The sequence below is a fragment of the Symphalangus syndactylus genome, chromosome 20, assembly GCF_028878055.3.
Source record: "Symphalangus syndactylus isolate Jambi chromosome 20, NHGRI_mSymSyn1-v2.1_pri, whole genome shotgun sequence".
Lineage (NCBI taxonomy): Eukaryota > Metazoa > Chordata > Mammalia > Primates > Hylobatidae > Symphalangus > Symphalangus syndactylus.
In genome coordinates this window covers 23,959,036-23,977,681 of record NC_072442.2, presented here as the reverse complement: position 1 = coordinate 23,977,681, position 18,646 = coordinate 23,959,036, and the positions used below count along the sequence as shown (strand labels likewise).

At 40.5% G+C, this 18,646-nt stretch overlaps 1 protein-coding gene across 6 annotated transcripts in view; it reads right to left on the bottom strand.

The window, feature by feature from the left end:
- The window catches only part of NF1 (neurofibromin 1), a 295,569-nt gene that overhangs the window by 131,358 nt on the left and 145,565 nt on the right, over nucleotides 1-18,646 (bottom strand). For all 6 annotated transcript variants that reach the window (XM_063628603.1, XM_055255928.2, XM_063628607.1 and 3 more), the window contains exons 25-30: nucleotides 17,554-17,670; nucleotides 16,875-17,056; nucleotides 16,543-16,754; nucleotides 13,926-14,087; nucleotides 13,678-13,781; nucleotides 240-375 (exon numbers count right to left, since the gene is read on the bottom strand). In XM_063628603.1, coding sequence (XP_063484673.1) covers nucleotides 240-375; nucleotides 13,678-13,781; nucleotides 13,926-14,087; nucleotides 16,543-16,754; nucleotides 16,875-17,056; nucleotides 17,554-17,670 — 913 coding nt within the window. The remainder of the gene's footprint in view (nucleotides 1-239; nucleotides 376-13,677; nucleotides 13,782-13,925; nucleotides 14,088-16,542; nucleotides 16,755-16,874; nucleotides 17,057-17,553; nucleotides 17,671-18,646) is intronic.

The window sequence follows — 18,646 nt, the reverse complement described above, 5'->3', positions numbered from 1 at the left end:
TCCCAACACAAGGAAAATTTAGTATTTTAAAGTATTCTCTTACTTCAAACTGTTGCCTAAGTAATATTTAAGTTTTTTTCAAAGACAATTCCAACAACAATTCTCAATGTATAATTCATCCAAACTGACTCAGTATTATAGTTAACCACACACCATCAGCAGCTAGATCCTTCTTTGATAAAGCATTCTTCATAATTTAACTTTAGATTAATAATGGTAATCTCTAACTGTAAGCATACCTGGTATAAACAGTGGCACACACTTCGAAGTTGAGGGGGGAATTCTGAGGAGGAACTGATGATGGCATGGAAGAACTTTTCAGTCATCTGAAGGAGGTTCCGCTGGTTTTCCTCAAGGCTCTCTGATGGTTCTAACCTACAAAAAAAATAAAAATAAAATCCTAACACTTTTGTTTAAAACAAATAACAAAAATCACTCCTTAAAAGAGACTCTTACAGAGACATTAAGCCAAGTGCAACGTGTAGACTTCGTTGGAATCTTTAAACAACCAACTATAAAAAAAAAAAGACAACTTTGACAGGGCGCGATGGCTTACGCCTGCAATCCCAGCACTTTGGGAGGCCAAGGCTGACAGATCATTTCAGGTCAGGAGTTCAAGACCAGCCTGGCCAACATGGTGACACCCCATCTCTACTAAAAATACAAAAATTAGTCAGGTGCCTGTAATCCCAGCTACTCAGGAGGCTGAGGTGGGAGAATCACTTGAACCTGGGACGTGGAGTCTGCAGTGAGCCAAGATTGCACCACTGCACTCCAGCTTGGATGAAAGGGCAAGGCTGCATCTCAAAAATAAAAATAAAGACAACTTTGAGATAACTGAAAAAAATTTAACAGAAAACTAGTCTTAGATATATTATTCAGGATTATTAACTTTAATTTGTGTGGAAATACTCAGGCTGCGCATGCACGTGTGTGTGTGTTTTAAGTCTGTATATGTTAGAAACATGATCTCTGAGATATGCTTTAACAAAAGAGGGAGAGAGGGGACAGATAAAACAAGAATATCATGTATTTTTCCAACTCACAATCCTCTATGTGTATATGCCCATATGAAAAAATTAACACACACATATGAATGATGCAGTTGGTTTTTTTTTTGGTGGTGGTGGGGGTGGGGGATGGAGTTTCACTCTTGTTGCCTAGGCTGGAGTGCGATGATGCAATCTCAGCTCACTGCAACCTCCACCTCCTGGGTTCAAGTGATTCTCCTGCCTGAGCCTCCCAAGTACTTAGGACTACAGGCGTGCACCACCATGCCCGGCTAATTTTATATTTTTACAGGGTTTCACCATGTTGGTCAGGCTAGTCTCAAACTCCTGACTTCAAGTGATCCACCTGCCTCGGCCTCCTAAAGTGCTGGGATTACAGGGATAAGCCACCACGCTCGGCTGAATGATGTAGGTTTTTACTTTTTTCATCGATAGTAACAAAAGGCAACTTTTATCTTTCACTCTACATTATGTTTCTGAGATTTATCCATGTTGATAGATGAAGATATAGTTCACTTTACTGCATAATAGTCTATTGTATACCATGATTTATCTATTCTCTAATTAATGAACATTAAACATTTTTCACCTTTATAGACACCATTGCAATGAACATTCTTGCACATAAAAGATTCTCTAAGGCAGCTATCTAAAAATGAAATTTCTGAGTTATTGAGTATATGCAGATTTAACTTTACCAGATATTGCCAAATAGCTCTAAAACTAGTACTGTATAAGAATTCTTATTCCCCTCCAATCTAGTAGGTGAGAAAAACATGAGGTAGCTCATGTTTTTAACTTCTATTTCCACAGTTCCTACTAAGGTTAGACACGCTTTTAGATATTTTGTGGCCATTCAGGTTTCCCCTATTTTGAACTGCATTTCACATCCAGTCTGACATTTCTAACTGCTAGATGTCCCCTCCCCACTGGTATCTAAAAATCAGTATGCCCCAAATTAACTGATTTTTCCTCTTACTCTTATGTCTTATCATGTGCTCTATGTTATCAATAGCACTATCACTTTCTTAATCACATCATTCAGGCCATCTCTGATGTCACTTTTTCCTGCTCTACTTCATTATTCCCCATATCCAGTCAGTGTTTTTTTTTTTTTTTTTTTGAGATGGAGTCTTGCTCTGTTGCCAGGCTGGAGTGCAGTGGCACAATCTCAGCTCACTGCAACCTCCGCCTCTGGGTTCAAGCGATTCTCCTGCCTCAGCCTCCCAAGTAGCTGGAACTATAGGCGTGCACCACCACCACGCCCAGGTAATTTTTGTATTTTTAGTAGAGACAGGGTTTCACCATGTTGGCCAGGATGGTCTCGATCTCTTGACCTTATGATCTGCCCACCTCAGCTCCCAAAGTGCTGGGATTACAGGCATGAGTCACCGTGCCCGGCACAGTGTTGCTAACTCTTATCAGTACCACCTCCAAACTCTGGTGTTGCAATTAAAGGAAGAGATTCCACAGGCAGACTTACTTACTTACTAGGTTTAAATTTCAGCTCTATCAGTTATGGATCATTATGAGTTGGTCACAATCCTTAAATTCTCTGGGTGTCATTTTTTCTCATCAATAACACAGGAATAATAATGCCTACTTTATGTAGTTTAAATTTTACTCAATAGCAATCAAATCCACAAACCTTTACACTCTAACTAGCCTAATCTGAACTCTCAAAATACACCCCTTATGAAACTCACCACTTATCTGTTGTGTGTTTTATCCCTCTTGCTAAACTGTAAGCTCCTTGAAGGATGTTACCTATGTCCCCTTAAAGACTAGCACAGTGCCTTACCACAGCAAGTACTGAGTAAATATTTGTTTTTAACAGCTGAATTAGTAATTTTGTTTCTATATTAATTAACGTATTACAGAAATGCTTTGGACACTTACGTCATTGCTCTAGATTCCTTAGAGTTTGCTGTGTGGCACAGCATATGAATACAGTAAGAGTTCAGAAATTAGCATGGACTGCAAAGCAAGAAATATTTCATTGAACAGGTGAGTTCTAAAGGAGGCACAGAATTTGCATAGACAAAAGAAGTAAGGGTATTTCAGAAAGAGAAAGTAGGTAGGGCAGGTAATCAATCCAATAAACATTTAGTGCACATCTACTATTTGCCATCTTAGTATCAGGTGCTGAGGATTCAACAACTGCCTTTTGACCTTTTCAAAAAGGAGAAAGACATATAGACCAGGTATTCCACACTAAGTACTCAATACAATAATTCAAGGGTATTGTGATAAATATATATTTGGTCTCTGCTCCTGATTCCTGACACATTGCTCTTAAAACCCTTGGAATCTCTGGAAGTGCTGAGTGTCTTTTGTATGATAGTGAGATGACTAGTGGCTGGGAGGCCCTAGGGAGCTTCAAGACGGGGCTAGTCACCAGAAAGACCAAATTTTGATTAGAGGGTTGAGACCCACTCCCCAACCTCCAAGGAGAGGAGAGAGGCTGAAGATGAGTTTATTATCACCAATGACCCATGATTTAATCAATCATGCCTATGTAATGAGGTCACCATAAAAACCCAACGAACAGAGTTTGAAGAGCTTCCAGGTTGCCGAACACATAGAGGTGCCTGGAGGGTAGTGCACCTGGAGACAGCATGGAAGCTCCAAGCCCCTTCCCACATGCCTTGCCCTATGTGCATCTTTTCCATCTGGCTGTTCATCTGTATCCTTTGTGATATCCTTTATAGTAAGTAGGCAAACAAACGTAAAGTATGCCCCTGAGTTCTGTGAGTCATTCTAGCAAATTAATCCAACTCAAGGTGAAGTTGTGAGAAGCACAGGTAACAACCTGGGGCTTGTAATTGGCATCTGAAGTGGTAGCAATCTTACTCAGCCCTTATCCTGTGGGAAATCTGATGCTATCTCCAGGTAAACAGTGTCATGGTTGAACTGAATCACAAGGACACCTGGTTGGTATCCATTGGAGAATGGCTGATGGTTGTTAGGAAGCCACAGGAGGAAAATGAAGTTGCAATATGTGGCTAACTGAAGAGACTGTCTAAATATGGGGATTATATGCAGGGAGAACAGTTAAGCTACAACAGTAATCCAAATCTTAGATATGGAGGCCTAGGAGTTGGTGGGTATGAATGAGATTAACAATTTCTTTAACAAGGCTCAAAGAGACTGCTAGAAACCCTGACAATTGCCTATTTTGTCAAATTTTTTTTTTGAGTCAGCATAGCAGCAGGAACACTGCAGTCCATTTCAGGTTTCCCTCTAAAACAATACCTTCTAGCCACAGTGCTCTCTTGCTTCCCACATGCCAATGGTAACCTGCTGAATATTCTACTAATTCTGAACTACAATGAACATTTGTGTTCAATTATTCAAGTGTTCCTGTGTATAAAACTTTTCCCAAGTTGATTTTCAAAGAACTAGCTTGAGAACTGGAGGTGGAGCAAGATGGCTGAATGGAGGCCTCCAGGGATCGTCCCCCCATTGGAACACCAACTTGAACAATCATCCATACAAAAAAGCACCTTCATAAGAACTGAAAATCAGGTAAGTGATCACAATACCTGGTCTTAACATCATATTAAGGAAAGAGGCACTGAAGCGGGTGGGAAAAACTGTCTTGAATTACCTATACCACCCTTCCTTCACCTCCTGGCAGTGGCCCCACGGTGTGCAAAGAAAATCTGCACTTGGGGGATGGACAGCGCAGTGATTATGGGACTTTGCATTAGGACTAAATGCTGCCCTGTCATAGCAGAAAGCAACACAGGGCAGAGCTCAGCTGGTGCTCAAGGATAGAGAACTTAGAACAGACCTAGCCAGAGGTAAATCACCCATCCCAGCTGCTGAAACCTGAGTTCCAGCAAGCCCCACCACCAAGAGCTAAAGTACCCTGAGGTCCAAAATAAACTTGAAAGGCAGTCTAGGCCCACAAGGACTGCAGTTTCTTGGTAAGTCCTGGTGCTGTGCTGGGCTCAGAGCCAGTGGACTTGGGGTGGATCTAGTGAGACAGCCAGGGCAGCCAAGGGAATGCTTACATCACCCCTCTCCCAAACCCAGGCAGCTCAGCTCAACTTGTAGCTCCAACAGAGACGCCTTCCCTCTGTTCAAATACAAGAGTGGAGAGAGTAAAGAGGACCTTGTCTTGCAACTACCAGCTTAGCCACAGTAGGAGAGGACACCAGGCAGAGTCCTGAGGCCCCCATTCCAGGCCCTACATCACAGACAACACTCCTCAACAAACCCTGGGCCAGAAGGGAATCTGCTGTCTTAAAAGGAAGGACCCAGTCCTGGCAGAACTCATCACCTGCTGACTAAAGAGCCCTTGGCCCCTGAACAACCAGGAGGGATAGCCAGGCAGTACTTGCTGTGGACCTTGGGTGACACTTGGAGACATGCTGGCTTCAGGTGTGACCCAGCACATTACCAACTGTGGTGGCTACAGAGAGAGACCCCTTCTGCTTGAGGAAAGAAGAGGTAAGAATAAAGGGTACTCTGTGTTGCAACTTGGGTACCAGCTTGACCCAGTGGGGTAGAGCACTAAGTAGGCTCCTGGGGTCCCAGATTCCAGGCCTTGGCTCCTGGAAAACTTTCCTGGACCTGCCCTGGGTTAGCGGGGAGCCCCATGGCCTTAAGGGAGAGACTCAGAACTGGCAGCATTCACCATGAGCTGAATGAAGAGCCCTCGGGCCTTGAGTGAGCATCAGTGGTAGCCAGGCAGCACTCACCATGGGCCTGGGGTGATGGCGGCCATGGGAAAAGACTCCTCTGCTTGAGAAAAGAGGAGGGAAGAGTGGGAAGGACTTTGTCTTACAGCTTGGGTGCCAGCTTAATGCTTAGCCGCAGCAGAATAGAGCACTAGGTAGATCTCTAATGTACCCAACTCTAGGCATTGGCTCCTGAATGGCATCTCTGGACCCATGGAGAACTCACTGCCTGAAGAGAAGGACGCAAGCCTGGCTGGGTTTGCCACCTGCTGACTGTACAGCCTTTAGGCCTTGAGCGAACATAGGTGGTAGTCAGGCAGCAGTACTGCAGGCCTTGGGCAAGACCCAGCGCACTCCCAGTGGTGGTGGCCACAGGGCTGCTTGTGTCACCCCTCCCCCAGCTCCAGGAAACTCAACACACACAAACACACACAGAGAGAGAGAGAGAGAGAGAGAATGACTCTGTTTGTTTAGAGGAAAGTAAGGGAAGAGAAGAAGAGAACAAGAGTCTGTTTGATAACCCAGGGAATTCTCCAGGATCTTACGCAAGACCACCAAGGTGGTACCGCTATAAGTGTACAAGAGCCACAGCATTATTGGGCTTGGAGTGTCCCCTAAAGCAGATATAGCTGCAGTGACCAAAGACTTAAGATAACAACACTCAAGTGCCTTCAAATACTTGGAAAGCCTTCCCCAGAAGGGTGGGTACAAGTAAGCCCAGACTACAAAGACTACAAAAATACCTAACTCTTCAATGCCCATGCACTAATGAACATCCATAAGCATCAAGACCATCCAGAAAAACATGACCCACCAAACGAATTAAAGAAGGCACCAGTGATCAAACCTGGAGAGACAGAAATATGTGACCTCTCAGACCGAGGATTCAAAATAGCTGTTTTGAGGAAGCTCAAGGAAATCCATGATAATGTGGAGAAGGAATTCGGAATCCTATCAGATAAATTTAATGAAGAGATTGAAACAATTACAAAGAACCAGGCAGAAATTCTGGAGACGAAAAATGCAACTGACATACTGAAATATGCATCAAGAGTCTCTTAAAAGCAAAATTGATGAAGCAGAAGAAATAGCGAGCTTGAAGACAGCCTATTTGAAAATACACAGAGGAGACAAGAGTAAGAAAGAATGAAGCATACTTACAAGATCTAGAAAACAGCCTCAAAAGAGCAAATTTAAGAGTTACTGGCCTTAAAGAGGAGGTAGAGGCGGAGGGTGCAGTGAGCAGAGGTTGCACCATTGCACTCCAGCCTGGGCGACAGGAGTGGAACTCCATGTCAAAAAAAAAGAAAAAAAAAAAGGAGGTAGAAAGAGAAAGAGCACTATAGAATTTACTCAAAGAGGTAATAACAGAGAACTTATGAAACCTACGGAAAGATATTTATCAATATTCAAGTCCAGGAAGGTTATAGAACACCAAACAGATTTAAACCAAAGATTAACTCAAGGTATTTAATAATCAGACTCCCAAAGGTCAAGGATAAAGAAACGATCCTAAAAGCAGCAAGAGAAAAGAAACAAATAACATACAATGGAGCTCCAATATGTCTGGCCCCAGACTTCTCAGTGGAAACCTTAGAGGCCGGGAGAGAGTGGCATGACATATTTCAAGTGCTAAAGAAAAAAAAACAACTGTTACCTTAGAACAGTATATCCAGTGAAAATATCCTTCATATATGAAGGAGAAATAAAGACTTTCCCAGACAAACAAAAGCTGAGGGATTTTATCAATGCCAGACCTGTCCTAGAAGAAATGCTAAAGGGAGTTCTTCAATCAAAAGGAAAAGGACATTAACAAGCAATAAGAAATCTGAAGGTACAAAACTCACTGGTAATAGCAAATACAAAAAATATTATAACACTGTAATTGTGGTATGAACTACTATCTTGAGAAGACTAAAAGATGAAGCTTTTAAAAATAACTACAGCTTTTCAAGACACAGACAGTACAATAAGGTATACATAAAAACAACAAAAAGTAGCCAGGCGCGGTGGCTCACGCTTGTAATCCCAGCGCTTTGGGAGGCTGAGGCGGGCGGATCACGAGGTCAGGAGATCGAGACCACGGTGAAACCCCGTCTCTACTAAAAATACAAAAAAATTAGCCGGGCGTGGTGGCGGGCGCCTGTAGTCCCAGCTACTCGGAGAGGCTGAGGCAGGAGAATGGCGTGAACCCGGGAGGCGGAGCTTGCAGTGAGCCGAGATTGCGCCACTGCACTCCAGCCTAGGCGAGAGAGTGAGACTCCGTCTCAAAAAAAAAAAAACAACAACAACAACAACAAGTTAAAAAATAGGGGGATAAAGTTAAAGTGTAGAGTTTTCATTAGTTTTCTTTTTGCTTGTTTGCTGCTTTATGCAATCAGTGTTAACTTGTCATCAGCTTAAAAGAATGGCTCATAAAATATTATTGGCAAGCCTCATGGTAACATCAAATCAAAAACATACAACACATGCACAAAAAATAAAAAGCAAGAAATTATATCACCTGTGAAAATCACTTTTACTAAAGGGAAGGCAGGAAGGAAGAAAAGGAGGAGAAGACCACAAAACAACCAGAAAATAACAAAATAGCAGGAGTAAGTTCTTGTCAATAGTAACATTGAATGTAAATGGACTAAATTCTCCAATCAAAAGACATAAGAGTGATTGAATGGATTAAAAACAAACAAACAAAAAAACCTCATGACCCAACAATCTGTTGCCTACAAGAAACAGATGTCACCTATAAGGGAAAACACAGACTGAAAATAAAGCAAAGAAAAAAGATATTCCATGGCTGGGCATGGTAGCTCATGCCTGTAATCCCAGCATTTTGGGAGACCGAGGCGGGTGGATTGCTTGAGGTCAGGAGTTTGGAACCAGCCTGACCAACATGATGAAACCTTGTCTCTACTAAAAATACAAAAATTAGCCAGGCATCATGGCAGGCACCTGTAATCCCAGCTACTCAGGAGGCTGAGGCAGGAGGATCACTTGAACCCAGGAGGCAGAGGTTGCAGTGAGCCAAGATCATGCCACTACACTCCAACCTGTGTGACAGAGCAAGGCTGTGTCTCAAAAAAACCAAAAAAACAAAAACAAACAAACACACAAAATACACATGGCAAACAGGTACATGAAAAGGTGCTCAACATCACTGATTATCAGAGACATGCAAATCAAAACTACAATGAGATATCATGTCACCCTAAAGTTGCTTTCATCCAAAAGACAGGCAATAACAAATGGTGACAAGGAGAAAAGTGAGAAAAGGGAACCCTCATACACTATTGGCAGGAATGTAAATTAGTATAATACTATGGAGGACCATTTGGAGATTCCTCAAAAAACTAAAAATAAAACTACCATATTATCCAGAAATCTCACTGCTAGGTATATACCGAAACAAAAGGAAATCAGTATATTGAAGACATATCAGCACTCCCATGTTTGTTGCAGCACTATTCACAATAGCCTAGATGTGGAAGCAACCTAAGTGTCCGTCCACAGAAGAATGGATAAAGAAACTGTGGTACATATACACAACGGAGTACTATTCAGACACAAAACATGAGATTCCTGTCATTTGCAACAGCATGGATGGAACTGGAGGTTATGATGTTAAGTGAAATAAGCCAGGCAAAGAAATACAACATCGTACGCTCTCTTATTTGTGGAAGCTAAAAAAATTAAAACAATTGAACTCTTGGAGATAGAGAGTAGAATGATAGTTACCCAGAGGCTGGGAAGTGTAGTGGGGGGTGGGGAAGGGGAGACCGGGGATGGTTAATGTGTACAAAAGTATATAAATAAGATCTGGTTATTTGATAGCATAAGGTGACTAGAGTCAACGAGAACTTATTGTACATTTAAAAATCACTGAAAGAGTATAACTGGATTGTTTGTAACATAAAGAAACGATAGGCCGGGCACGGTGGCTGACGCCTGTAATCCCAGCACTTTGGGAGGCCAAGACAGGTGGCTCACCTGAGGTCAGGAGGTCAAGACTAGCCTGGCCAACATTGTGAAACTCCGTCTCTACTAAAAATACAAAAATTAGCCGGGCATGGTGGTGGGCACCTGTAATCCCAGCTACCCGGGAGGCTGAGGCAAGGAGAATTACTTGAACATGGGAGGCGGAGGTTGCAGTGAGCCAAGATAGTGCCACTGCATTCCAGCCTGGGCAACAAGAGTGAAACTCTGTCTCAAAAAAGAAAAAAGGATCAATGCTTGAGGTGATGGACACCCCATTTACCCTGAAGTGATTATTACACATTGTATGTCTGTATCAAAATATTTCATGTACCCCATAAATATAAACACCTATGTACCCACAAAAAATAAAAATTAAAAAATAAAAAGATCTAGCTTTGTGTTTCATTATGTTTTTCCTATTTTTAATTTCATTGATTTCTGATTTCTCCCCCCCCACCCGTCTTGCTTTAGGTATTGCTCTTTGTATAGTTTTCTAAGGTGAGAGCTCAGATAATTCATTTTAGATTTTCTTTTCTAACATACACATTTAACACTGCTAAGCAACTGCTTTTATTAAACCCCACAAATTTTGACAAGATGTGTTTTCATTTTCATTTATTCTTCTGTTTGTCTTTGCATTTCAGTTTGGGAAGTTTCTCTTGATATAACTACAAATTCACCGACTGTTTCTTCAGTGGTGCCCAGACTACTGATAAGCCCACCAAAGGAATTCTCCCTGTTACAGCTTTTTTCTCTAGCATTCTCTTTTGATTCTTTCTTAGTTTCCATGTCTCTGCTTACATTACCCATCTGTTCTTACACACTGTCCATTTTCCATTAAAGCCCTTAGCATATTAGTTATTTTAAACTCACAGTTTGACAATTTCAAAATTCCAATACATCTTGCCACATCTGAGTCTGATTCTGATGCTTACTTTGTCTCCTCAGACTGATTTTTCATTTTTGTTAGCATGCATTGTAATGTTTTGTTGAAAGCCAGACAAGATGTATTGGGTCATAGGAACTGAGGTAAATTGGACTTTAGCGTGAGGCATTCTGTTAATCTGCCTAGAAGTCAGGTTATGTTTAATGTTTGCTGTAACTGTAGGTGCCCATTTCCTCTAGTGCTCTTATTTCTGTCTCTTTTGTTGTCCCTGGGTTTCCCCCTGTTAACTGGGATATTGGGGAAGGGAAATACTCTATAATCTGATTATAACTCCATTGTTTTATTGGGCCAAATTTCTTAAAGTGTGGCCTTCAAAGAGTTTCTTTTCTTTTTTTTTAAGACAGAGTCTTGCTCTGTTGCGCAGGCTGGAGTGCAGTGGCGCAAATCTCGGCTCACTGCAACCTCCACCTCCCGGGTTCAAGCGACTCTCCTGCCTCAGCCTCCTGGTAGCTGGGACTACAGGCACGTGCAACCACACCCAGCTAATTTTTTGTATTTTTAGTAAAGACGGGGTTTCACCATGTTAGCCAGTATGGTCTCGATCTCCTGATTTCGTGATATGCCCACCTCAGCCTCCCAAAGTGCTGGGATTACAGATGTGAGCCACTAGGCCAGACTCAAAAGAGTTTCTTAGCCTTTTTTCTCCTCTTCTTACAGAAACGCTAGAGGGGGCTGGAGGTGGCTAACTTCTAAGTCAAATAAAGCTCTGGTAAAGTAATTTCTCCTGAGGGCAAACCTTTGCTAGGGATAACAGAACACTGTGGTCATATTTAAAAATGGCTACTTTTCCCCTTCCCCTGCCCAAAGCATGAAGGGATTTTTCTCCTATCTTCACCATGAGAGCCTGGTGAGGCTTCTGGAGGTAAAACTCACAAAAGTGCAGGTGTCGCTGCAAGACTAGGCCCCCAGGAGTTTTAACTCTCTAGGTACTCCATGCTCAGCCTCCAGCAATTCATCAATTATGATTTAAGCTTTCCCACCAGTTACTGGCTCCAGCAGCTTCTTCTCCTGGTAAACTGATTCTCTGTATTTACCTGTCTCTCCAGTTTTTGGAGTGGACTTAAATTCTCTGATGGATCTAAGAGCTGCTGATTTTTAGTTTTTTAGCTTTTTTCATGTTGTGAACACGCGAGTGTTGACTTTCAAGCTCTTGACATGTCAGAGTGGGCCTCAGTTTGATTTTAAACAACCTGAGTATATTGTTTGCCATCTAGTTCTCTTATCTGGACCACAGCACTTTGTATAGTAAATTTATTTGAAGCAGCTGGTTCACACTCTAAGTAATTCTTTAACCTTTAGAAAGTAAAATTGCTTAATAATAAGATTCAGTAAAATTGTAGGGCACAAAATTAACATAAAAATCAGTAATAATGTATTATGTACACTTGAAAATTGCGAAAAAAAAAGTAGACATGAGAAGTTGTCAAGAAAAAAACTGAAAGTGCTTAATGGCAAGAAAATACAAGGCTTTACAAAATATTGCTTTGGCCAGGCGTGGTGGATCACATCTGTAATCCCAGCACTTTGGGAGGCCACAGCATGTGGATCTCTTTAGTCTAGGAGTTTGAGACCAGCCTGGGCAACATGGCAAAACCTCATCTCTACCAAAATACAAAAATTTTGTATTTGTGTGGTGGTGCATGCCTGTAATCCCAGCTACTTGGGAGGCTGAGATGGGAGGATCGCTTGAGTCCTGCACGGGAAGATTGCAGTGAACCGAGATGGTGCCACCGCACTCCAGCCTGGGTGACAGAGTGAGACCCCATCTCAAAAAATAAGAAGCAAATAAAAATTTAAAAATTACTTTAAGTTTTTAACTATTTTAACAAAAATTGGCTTAGTGCTGGAGTTCTGAATAGATATTACAGTTGATACTTTGGCAAATGCAGGGTCAAAAATATCAACTGATACACAGTTGCTAAATAATAATTATTTAGGAAGAACAATCATCAAGAAGCTCTGAACTTAAAAGTAAAAAATAAAGTCCTAACTGAAAGACAGACAGGAACATCTTAACATGTGGCTTAGAAAAAGCAAGCATAAGATATTCAGTTAAAATTCATTCACTTAACAAATATTTATAAAATGTTCACTATACAGCAGACACCATGCTAAATACTCATGGAAGGATATAAAGATGTAAAAATGTAAAAGAGCAAACAGTCTACAGGAGAGAGAAACTCATAAATCGTCCCAATTGTTACAACGGTGGTGCGCAGCACAAAGCATATTTCTTTGTTCATGGGTAGTACCTGGTAACAGGCAGAGAAAGCTTCACAGAAATGATGGTTTAAACTGCACTCTGGGCTGGGCATGCTGGCTCACACCTGTAATCCCAGTACTTTTGGAGGCCAGGGCAGGAGGATCACCTGAGGTCAGGAGTTTGAGACCAGCCTGGCCAACATGGTGAAACACCGTCTCTACTAAAAATACAAAAAAAAAAAAAAAAAAAATTAGCTGGGCCTGGTGGCACACACCTGTAATCCCAGCTACTCAGGAGGCTGAGGCAGGAGAATCACACGAACCTGGGAGGCAGAGGTGGCAGTGAGCCGAGACTGCGCCAGTGCACTCCAGCCTGAATGGCAGAGTGAGACTCTGTCTCAAATTTAAAAAAAAAATGACAAATAAATAAACTGCACCCTGCATTACCTATTAACCTCTTTCCCTTCTCCTAAGTCACTCCTCATCAGTGAGTTAGATGAAGGAGAAGAAGTGAGTTAGAAAAAGAGTATGCATGCAAGTGACTGTGTATGCATAGTATGCATTACCATGAATATGTAAATGCATGGAAAAAGGACAGGGGAACAGACTTAACTAGTAACAGTCTCCGGAGGTGGAAGTCAAAGACACCTTTCTCTAGTTTGTCCCTGGATCTAAGGCAAATAAAAAAAAGGATACCTTAAAAAAAATTACAGATATCATTAAAGAAACGTGTATTTGTATATAACTTTTGTAATTAAAAACTAGTTTTAATGATCAAGGGGAGAAGGTGCCTTGCTTCACGCAGTGTTAGTTAAAAAAAAAAAAAAAAACAGCAGTTCTATGTGAAAAGATGACAAACCTGGTAGGATCCACTTCAAAGCTAACATGTTGCCAATCAGAGGATGTGATCACGATTCGTAATAAAGGATCCAGGAGTTTTTGTAGATAGGTAGCACCATATACCTATAGAAATGCATGAGTAGGAGTTTATTATACCTGCTCCATATATTTTAGCTTAAAAGAAGACAATCAGCCCTGCACATTCTGTACATATCATTACTTGACATACCTCAGCACACACACGCACACAAAATGAATGATACAAACCTTGAAACAGAATGTCATTATTTTACTGGCCAAGCTGTTGCCTCGGAAGAGAGTCTGCATGGAGTCTGCCAATTCTACCTCTTTAGAAAACATGTTCCAGAGCAGTTGGTAGAGTAAATGCCGAGAATCAAACAGAGTAACCAGAACTCGAGCTAGTTCATCCTGAGAACAAAACAAAATCAGGTTAGTGCAAACAATCCCATTTTTATTCTTAGGTAGGAAGCTAAAGAGTAGCAAAAATGTAAACCCAAAGTTGACAACCACTTGCTAAATTAAGGCAAATGGTATTTAACTGTGTACATTGTTTATGATAGATGACTATATACAATGTCTATGATAGCTGTTAATTCCAAGGATTAACTGGTAAAAGCTATTAAGAGAGGCCTACGCTTTACCAGGAGACAAAATCTCCAAGATTCAGCTCAAATTACATCACAAAATGAAAGAGAGCAGAAACAGAAGATGACAGCAAAGAATTCAGTTTGATTTGTACAAGCATTTGCACAGAGCAGAAATAAGATTGATGATCAGAAGAGTTCTACTCTCTTCTCATACAGTCAGGGGACTCAGCGAATACCGAATATATACTAGGCAGAGACACAACAAAAACAAAAAGACTACAGGATTTTTGAGAAATCAGGAAGAAAAGGAATTGGGCATTCAGAACCCAGAGATCAGCCAGATTTACATACAAAGCTAGGGGCATAAGGATGAGGGCTGAAATTTCTATCTGTTACCTAAATGACATCCTTTATAACTCTCTGTAGTAAAACAGTTTGGGGTACACTCAAGAAAAAAAGATCTAATGGTAAATCACTGTTTAATCACATGATAAGAAGAAATTTATAGAGAATAGGGGTAGCCATAAAAAGATGCCTCAATCCTCAAGCAGTAACAACAAAGGCCAGGATCATGGCCCATAGCTCTCTAATTCTCGCCTGATCCCAGGATTACAATAATGGGGTAGGTGAGATCTGGCCTAACAGAAAATTCCTTCTCAAAGTCATTTAATATAAAACTCAACGAATTAAAGCCACTTGAACTTAACTGATTCTTTTTTTATTTTTTTTTTGAGACGGAGTATCGCTCTGTTGCCCAGGCTGGAGTGCAGTGGCGTGATCTCGGCTCACTGTAACCCTCCGGGGTTCACGCCATTCTCCTGCCTCAGCCTCCCAAGTAGCTGGGACTACTGGCGCCTGCCACCACTCCCAGCTAATTTTTTTGTATTTTTTTAGTAGAGACAGGGTTTCATGGTGTTAGCCAGGATGGTCTCAATCTCCTGACCTTGTGATCCACCCGCCTCGGCCTCCCAAAGTGCTGGGATTACAGGCATGAGCCACCACACCCGGCCCTTAACTGATTCTTTATTTAAAAAATTACTGAGTATTTTCAGTGCTAATTATAGTTAGATGCTAATAAGATAATTCAGAATATCCATCTTCAAAACATTTGAACATTTGTGAATTAATTTTAGGCTTCAAGGAGGTTTCAATAATGTGGGGCTGTTGCTAATCAATGAGTATAAAATTTCAGTTATACAAGGTAAGTTCTAGAGATCTGCTGTGCAGCATTGTGCCTACAGACAGCAATACAGATGCAATACACACTTAAAAATCTGTTAGAGGGTAGATCTCATGCTAGGTGTTCTCACCAAAATAAAATACCAGAGGAGAAGCATTTCAGGTGGTGGCAGCAGCAAGGGTGCTCTAAAGCAGAAATAAGTCTAACAAGGAGGGACAGAAAGATAGCTGGTGTGGCTGTGGTGAACAAGAAGGAAAATAGCATAAGATGATGTTAGAGATGAGGTAGGGCCCAGATCAGGTAGAGCCTTGTAGGACAGGATAAGGAGTTTGAATTTTACTTTAAGTACAGGTATAACAAATACAGATTTGTTAACAAGGACAGATTACCTTATTAGTCATAATTTACTATAACTGATATCAGTTTTGGTACACTAAAAAGCAAATAGCCTTTTCTTTTTTATTATACTTTAGGTTTTAGGGTACATGTGCACAATGTGCAGGTTTGTTACATATGTATCCTTTTAACACTGGAAAGGAACAACAACCCTTCTCAACGTTTTAGCATGTATTAAGAATGATGTGATTTTAGGAAAATTTTTCATTAAATTAAGAGAGGGACCTAATAGCCATATGATGCCTTCAGTGTTTAAAATAAGCAATATAATATCAAATGCAAATACAGTGCTTAAATTTTAAAAAAATTGTATAAGACATTATGGGGAAAAGAATAGCAAATTGGAGGTAGTAAACAAGCACAAATCATGGATTCCATTCCAGCGTTGCAACAACTAACTAAAATTAGGTTTAACCTAATTACCTTATCAAATACATGAAGACACCAGAGTAGATCAGTGATTTTTAATCAGTGTTTAAATGGAATTTTTTAGTAGGATGAAATAATATAGAACACTAGCAAGGTCTAGTGGTGCCAACCACTTCCCTACAGCTGAAAAATCACCTAACTAAACATCTAAGATTTCTTCTGGCCCTAAAATGTTATCAATTCATTCAACAAACATTTATTGAACAAATATATTCTGAAGGATTTGCTATGTGCCAGGCACTTTTCTTCCCCGCTTACTCTGTGCACTTACCCACTGAGAACAAGGAACCACATTGGCCAGAGCCATCGCTATAGGGAGTTCTCCTTGATCACCCATCATTGTGACCAGTTCCACCAATCTCTCAAACCGATCGGCCAATACCGTTTCTGCAAGTGTGTCAAATTCTGTGCCTTGTTGAAGGATTTTCGTCAGAACTTCCATAAATGTAGCTCTTGTCTGGAGATCCTTGTGGTAACCTAAGCCTAACGTGGACAAACAGATGCAAATTTACTAACATGGCCTTGCTGAAGTAATTTTTGCTTCTCTTACATGCCAGTTCTCTAGGTTTTGTATTTCTATATGAAACTTTCATTTGATCTCACCTATGGAGTGCATGAGACCACTGTCTACGTTGGCATTGAGTAAGTTTGACATTGCAAGGACTGTACAGTGCCTCAGTGATGCCAGCCTCCGAGACATGCCACGTTTCCTGCCACCTGTTTGTGCACTTTCATCTTCAACTTCACTGCAGTCATTCAAAAGGTTCATAAATAATGTGAAGTATCTGAGAAATAAAAAGACTGACCTTTACATAGCGAAGGCCGTTATCAACTAGAAAGCTAACCAGACATTCCAAAACAATCATATGTGCATGGTGTGACTTGCCCTGGGTTAACTGTTGCTCTCCTCTCTCGGGATAATCACCCAGGGTGGCTTATTACGAAGTGTGCTATGTTGGACACGATTTTACCTGATATAGCCTAGTATACCTTTCATAACATAAGCATCAAATAGATGCAATGTTACCTGGTAAATGTGTCACTTTTAATGTTAGTATATAAAATTAGTGATCCAAACAGCTTAGACAATGTCACTTTTGTAAATGACTTAATGAAGCAATCTGGGTTTTATTATAAACAAAATTTCACTGATCATATTATTTTCTTTAAAAAAATCACAAAACACAGTTATTTTCCTATCCTAGTCCTGTCATGGGGATTATTTCTTTGCTTTTTTTGTGTGGTGGGGGGCTTTATTTGCTTTTTGGTGACTGAAATTTACTTAAGAAATAACTGTGATTTGGCTTCCATCAATTCCACACCATCTCCTTCTTCAGGCTGCAGAGGGAGACCAGCTAGAAGGGAAACTACTGCTTCCATGCTTGCCTGGTCCAAATCTCTGGAAAAAAAAAAAATTTAGAGACCATAAATCTTTCAGGTTCTTTCACTTCCCCTCAAATAAACCTCTTACTAACAGATATAAGCCTTAGGAACTACCTATTTCATTAAACAAATTATTAGCACAACCCAAATAATTTGAGTTAATATGCAGATCCCAGAATACAAAATCATCTCAAATGGGGAGAAGGTAATACTTACTTTCTACAAAGTAATCTTGGCAAAATGGCTACTTTAAATCAGAAGCATGTACAATGGGCCCTCTGTATCAGTGAGTTCTGTATCCATGGATTCAACCACCCATGGATTGAAAATATTTGGGGGAAAAAAAAGTAGGGTTTCATCTATACTCAACATGTACAGAGTTTTTGTTGTTGTTATTCCCTAAACAATATGGTATAACAACTATTTATATAACATACATATTGTATTAGATAATATAAGTAATCTAAAGATAATTAAAAATATATGGGAGGATGTGTATAGTTTATATGCAAATACTATGACATCTTATGTCATCTGTGGATTTTAGTGTTCATGGGAGTGAGATGTGGGCAGGGGTTTGGGGAGTGGTTCCTGGAACCAATCCCTGACAGATACTGAGAGAAGACTGTATTATAAAGCTAGCCTTGGTCAAAGAAACATATGTGAATGCTTATTATACAGTCCATAGTGTTTAATCACTTTCTGATATGTGTCAATAAGTATCATTAAAGCAGACTTGATTACTTCCTTTTTTTCTGTCTCTGGTGCTTGAATCAGGAAATAAATTATTTCTTACAAAGATTCAACACAGTGAGTTCCTCAAATAATACCTTTATCTATCTAATCATAACACAAATGCAATCTGAGGGTTTATGTATCTTATTTCCCAATAACTGTAGACTATTCTTCATAAACTGACAACACTAACTTCCCAAACATATCGCTCTTTCACATTTATTTTTACTGAAAGTCTATCAGTCAAAAAAAAAGCA